The sequence below is a fragment of the Hemibagrus wyckioides genome, linkage group LG22 (assembly GCF_019097595.1).
Source record: "Hemibagrus wyckioides isolate EC202008001 linkage group LG22, SWU_Hwy_1.0, whole genome shotgun sequence".
Classification (NCBI taxonomy): domain Eukaryota; kingdom Metazoa; phylum Chordata; class Actinopteri; order Siluriformes; family Bagridae; genus Hemibagrus; species Hemibagrus wyckioides.
This window is the reverse complement of record NC_080731.1, coordinates 22,216,366-22,221,365: the sequence shown is the minus strand read 5'-3', so window position 1 is coordinate 22,221,365 and position 5,000 is coordinate 22,216,366. Positions and strand designations below refer to the sequence as shown.

At 41.4% G+C, this 5,000-nt stretch overlaps 2 protein-coding genes across 3 annotated transcripts in view; one reads left to right on the top strand and one right to left on the bottom strand.

Moving 5' to 3' along the window:
* Positions 1 to 2,712, top strand: part of LOC131343213 (uncharacterized) — a 3,577-nt gene extending 865 nt beyond the window's left edge. The window contains exons 1-4 of the mRNA XM_058374714.1: positions 1 to 418; positions 860 to 1,081; positions 2,040 to 2,224; positions 2,393 to 2,712. The exon at positions 1 to 418 is cut by the window's left edge and continues 865 nt beyond it. Of these exons, the coding sequence (XP_058230697.1) occupies positions 140 to 418; positions 860 to 1,081; positions 2,040 to 2,224; positions 2,393 to 2,444 (738 nt within the window). The 5' untranslated portion in view covers positions 1 to 139 and the 3' untranslated portion in view covers positions 2,445 to 2,712. The remainder of the gene's footprint in view (positions 419 to 859; positions 1,082 to 2,039; positions 2,225 to 2,392) is intronic.
* A 641-nt stretch (positions 2,713 to 3,353) lies between these two features.
* mybbp1a (MYB binding protein (P160) 1a) overlaps positions 3,354 to 5,000 on the bottom strand; it is a 46,397-nt gene continuing 44,750 nt past the window's right edge. For both annotated transcript variants that reach the window (XM_058374705.1, XM_058374706.1), the window contains exons 26-27: positions 4,281 to 4,405; positions 3,354 to 3,873 (exon numbers count right to left, since the gene is read on the bottom strand). In XM_058374705.1, the coding sequence (XP_058230688.1) occupies positions 3,525 to 3,873; positions 4,281 to 4,405 (474 nt within the window). In that variant the 3' untranslated portion in view covers positions 3,354 to 3,524. The remainder of the gene's footprint in view (positions 3,874 to 4,280; positions 4,406 to 5,000) is intronic.

Here is a 5,000-nt window from a genome sequence, read left to right as displayed (position 1 = left end):
TGAACATTGATCACTAAAGTGTGGAGTAAATACAGAATGTCACTAAAGTGTGTGTGTGTGTGTGGTGTGTGTGTATGTGTGTGTGGTGTGTGTGTATGTGTGTGTGTGTCTGTGTGTGTGGTGTGTGTGGTGTGTGTGTATGTGTGTATGTGTGTGTGGTGTGTGTGGTGTGTGTGTATGTGTGTGTGTGTCACAGCTGAACAGTCAACTGCTTCGTGTGCACCAGCTCGTACAGCAGGCTAAAGGAGGATCAGAGGCGATCAGTGAAGTGGAGAAGAAGATTAATCTGTTGGAGCAGCAGTACATCAACACTGTTTATTATGATCAGGTCTCAGTGCTCTGTGATGTAAAGAGGAAGGAGCTGAAAGGCGTACTAGAGGATGTTATTGAACCATGTATAACGACTTGGAACAAAACGGTATGTTTCCTGTTTGTCATTTGTTCAAACACACACACACTCTCACACACACACACTCTCACACACACACACACACACTCTCACACACATACACACACACACAGTAAGACAGTAGGATTGTGATGATGATGTTTCTAACAGTCTGTTATCTTGTTAGAGATTTTCCTCTTTACACTTTATTCTGTTCATCAAATTCATCTGTAGTTTTATTTAAACATCTGTGAACTGTGGAAGTCCTGTTTCATTCAGTTCACTGCTGAGTTTGGGAAGAGAAGAAACATGGAGTTAGAAACAAACTGAAAAAACTTTCATCCTGAAATTGTAGATTATTTTTATTTTTATTTATTTATTAAGTACCAGATTGAAATTATTCAGAAAAGTGTTGGTTAAATAAATAATGTCTAAGTCACTAAAGATAATGTGTGTGTGTGTGTAAAACAGCAAATACTACAGGTGAAACAGCGTGTACATGAGGCTATACAAGTAGGGAGAGGAGAGAAGATCAGTGAAGTGGAGGAGGAGATCAATCAGCTGGAGCTGCAGCACATGACCAGTGAAGATTTCTCAGTGGTCTCATGGTTCTGCATGGTAATGAGAGCAGAGCTGTTCTGGTACAGACTACTGAATAGTGACAAAGAACAGCTAATGACTGAGAAAATAGAGGTAAACACACACACACATTTATTTTAGTTAGATTAGTCATCTAATCATCTAACATCTAATTAGATCATTTAGGTTATTTATGTATCTGATCAAAGTAAAGTTAGTCAGATTGTTTGACTTTAACTGACTTGACTATCTGAACTAAACTAATTTTAAATACCTGAATAAAGTAAATAACCTGACTAACAGGAACTAACCTAAAACACCTGACTTACTTACCTAACTGACCAAAATAACCTTACTGACCTAACTGACCTAAAAAACCTTCAACTACAAAACCAGACTAACCTGAACCATCTGATTAAACCAATCTAATCTAAACAGCCCACATAACTAACTGAAATGAGCTGGTTAACTAAACTCTATAACTAACTTAAACATCCTGACTGTAAACTGACCAGTGACCAAATAAACACAGTGTGGGGTCAGTAGAGGAGCAGTGCTGGAGAAGAAGGTGAGATGGAGTTTGAGATGACACACTGATGACACAGTTTGTGTTGATGAAACTGAACAGTGCGGTTAGACAAGTAGATGAGTTCATCTTGCTCTCAGAAGAACACACACTCAGTTCAGCAGAGCAAACATCTTCAGTAAGGTAGATGATTCTGGATGTTGGTAGATCTGCTCGTCTGAGGAGACTCGACAACTGACTACCTTCATTACACCATTTCTTCTTTATTCATTCAGGAGGGTTCTGAATGACCAATCTAACAGATCTAATCTGATCAACAACCGACCTGATGAAGCTCAATATCCCAAACTAATTAACTAACCTATCCAACACTACCTGACTAACTAACCTACATGACCAACTCATCTAACCAATCTAAACTACTTAACTAACCAAACTACCCAACCTACACAACCTGACTAACCTTAACAACCTGAATAACCAACTAACTAACAACCAGAAATGATCTGGACTGTGTGTGTGTGTGTGTGTGTGTGTATTGAGCAGATTCTGTGTAAAGTGGAGGAGTTGACGGATGCTTTAGAGAAGGTCAGAGTTGGAGGAGAGCGAGAGCAGAAGATCCCGAGCTCCACAGAGGTGTACAAGATGAAGAAAGATCTGATGGAGATCAAAAAGTGGTGTGAAAAGACGGAGGGGAAAATAAATTACATACAGCACAGAGATGGAGCTGTGTGAGACCAAATAAACACACACACACACACACACACACACACACTCTCTCTCTCTCACTCTCACTCTCACACACACAAACACTCTCTCTCTCTCTCTCACACACGCACACACACACTCTTTTGGAGTAACAGAATATGTAATCAGTATTAAAATGTGATCTGTTACAGTTATGTCTATAAAAAGAGGAATGAGATTATTTCCTGTTGGTCAGTACTGTGAAATGTCCAGCTCTGTGGGACGGTCAGAGACAGGAAGGAGAAGTGGCCTCTCCTTGACTGAATGAAGATCTAGACATCAGAAGGAAATAAATGAACAGATTCAGTGGTTGATGATCCGTGCCATCAGACTAACTCTTGTCAGGATTAAACTCTGCAGGATTCCTGAAGTTTCTCCTACCAGATTTACTCTGATCTTTCTTTCATCAACACAATTCACTTCATCTCTTCTGACTGGATTTGATTCAGAAATAAAAGACTAAAGCTTTTCTGGATTTTCGGTTACAGAAACATTTCTGTGGTGTAAAAATCTTTCTGCTGCATGTTTTTATATTAATGTTTTGTGTTTAACACAAATATCCACACACACACTTATATACACACAGATATACGCTACATAGCTTCATATCATTTACTCCATTTGTGTTTCTAAAGCATCTTAAGCAAATAAAAGTATCTTTACATCACTTTCCTCTTGACTTTATTTACATTTGTGACCTTGAAGTAATCCAAAAGTAATCACACACACGTCACCCAACAGTCTCTCGAGGTCTCCACCTACAGTGACTCTGAGGTTCTTCCTCATTTGATTCATTGTTTTTTCTTCTCCTTGGTAAAGACTCAGCGTCTGAATCAGTTCTCTTCATTTATATAAATGAAGATAGATAGATAGATAGATAGATAGATAGATAGATAGATAGATAGATAGATAGATAGATAGAAACTGGACATTCTACAGGTCTAGCCTCATGAGCTGGACGTTCCATGCACTCTGAGCCTCCAGCTGAACCTCGGTCAGAAAGCTCCTGGAGGACATCTTCATTCTCATGAAGTGTTCATCCTCAAGCCCATGTTCAGAGTCTGACCTCACACACACCACACACATCTGTACAATAACAGAGGACTAAAGACATTTCTGAGTAAAAACCTTTTAATGACATCATCATACTTTTACAAAAATAATCATGAGTGTGTGAATAACGTTCCTCAGGAGATGGGGGTCTGATGAAGATCATCATCATCATCAGTGTGGTGTGGAGGTGAAACCTGAACACTGCTCCTTTAATCCTCCTCTTTTATCAGTTCACTCAGCGCCGCTCTTCCCTCCTCTCTTCTTCTTCTTCTTCTTCTGTTTCTTCTCCATGTTACTCTGAAGCTCCTGAGCTTTAGTTTTTTTCACAGGAGGCTGATTCTGGGTTTCTGACTCACTTCTCTTCTTTTTATTATTCTTTCTCTTCTTCTTCCCCTCCCCTCCTCCTCTTCTTCCTCCTGGTGTGTCTGTAGTGTCTTTACCCTCCAGGATCACAGGCTTCTTACGGTTTTTACGTTTTTTGCTCTCAGGAAGGAATCCCTTCTTTTTCTTAGGCTCCTCCTCTTCCTCCTCGGTCTTCTCCTCCTCCCTCACTTTCTTCACCTTCTCCACCTTTGGCTTCCTGAAAACCACAGAAGAGTGAAGATTAATCTCAGTCTGAACCACGAGGTTATTTATTTACTCACGAGCTCAGATTTAAGCCTGCTGTACTGTGTGTGTGTGAGAGAGGGGTGTGTGTGAGAGGTGTGTGTTTGTTCATATAAATATATAATAGAAGGTTTATTAGAAGCAGGATGTGAGCTCAGATGTTAGAATCAATCCCCTGGAGTGAGACCTTCATTACTGTAGTGATGATGGTGAACACTGTGGAAATCTAACAGAACCTTTAAATTAAAATCTGACTGTAAAATAAAAGCAGATTTCATGTCCAGGTTTAAAGTCCAGTGGAAACCTGAGTGAGGACTTGATCCTGATGTTCCAGTCCTGATCCCTGATCTGTGAGTGTGTTCAGGAGAATATGGGACTCACTGAAGGCCAAAGAGCTTCATGACGCTCCAGTAGGTGTCCTCCAGCGTCCCCGACTTCTGCAGACTCCCATCAGTGTTCATGGACCTCAGAACGTTCCGGAGATCCTCCAGCTTCACCTCCAGCTTCTGCTCAGGAGAGAAAACGTGACTTTTAGGGTTAATAAAGAACTGAAGAATAAACCACTCACCTCTGTGTACAGTTAAACTCTCAGTGTGTGTGTGTGTGTCTCATTCATACACCTGAGCAGAGGTTCCTGTTCCTCCTCCAGATCTCATTCATACACCTGAGCAGAGGTTCCTGTTCCTCCTCCAGATCTCATTCATACACCTGAGCAGAGGTTCCTGTTCCTCCTCCAGATCTCATTCATACACCTGAGCAGAGGTTCCTGTTCCTCCTCCAGATCTCATTCACACACCTGAGCAGAAGTTCCTGTTCCTCCTCCAGATCTCATTCACACACCTGAGCAGAGGTTCCTGTTCCTCCTCCAGATCTCATTCACACACCTGAGCAGAGGTTCCTGTTCCTCCTCCAGATCTCATTCACACACCTGAGCAGAGGTTCCTGTTCCTCCTCCAGATCTCATTCATACACCTGAGCAGAGGTTCCTGTTCCTCCTCCAGATCTCATTCATACACCTGAGCAGAGGTTCCTGTTCCTCCTCCAGATCTCATTCACACACCTGAGCAGAGGTTCCTGTTCCTCCTCCAGATCTCATTCATA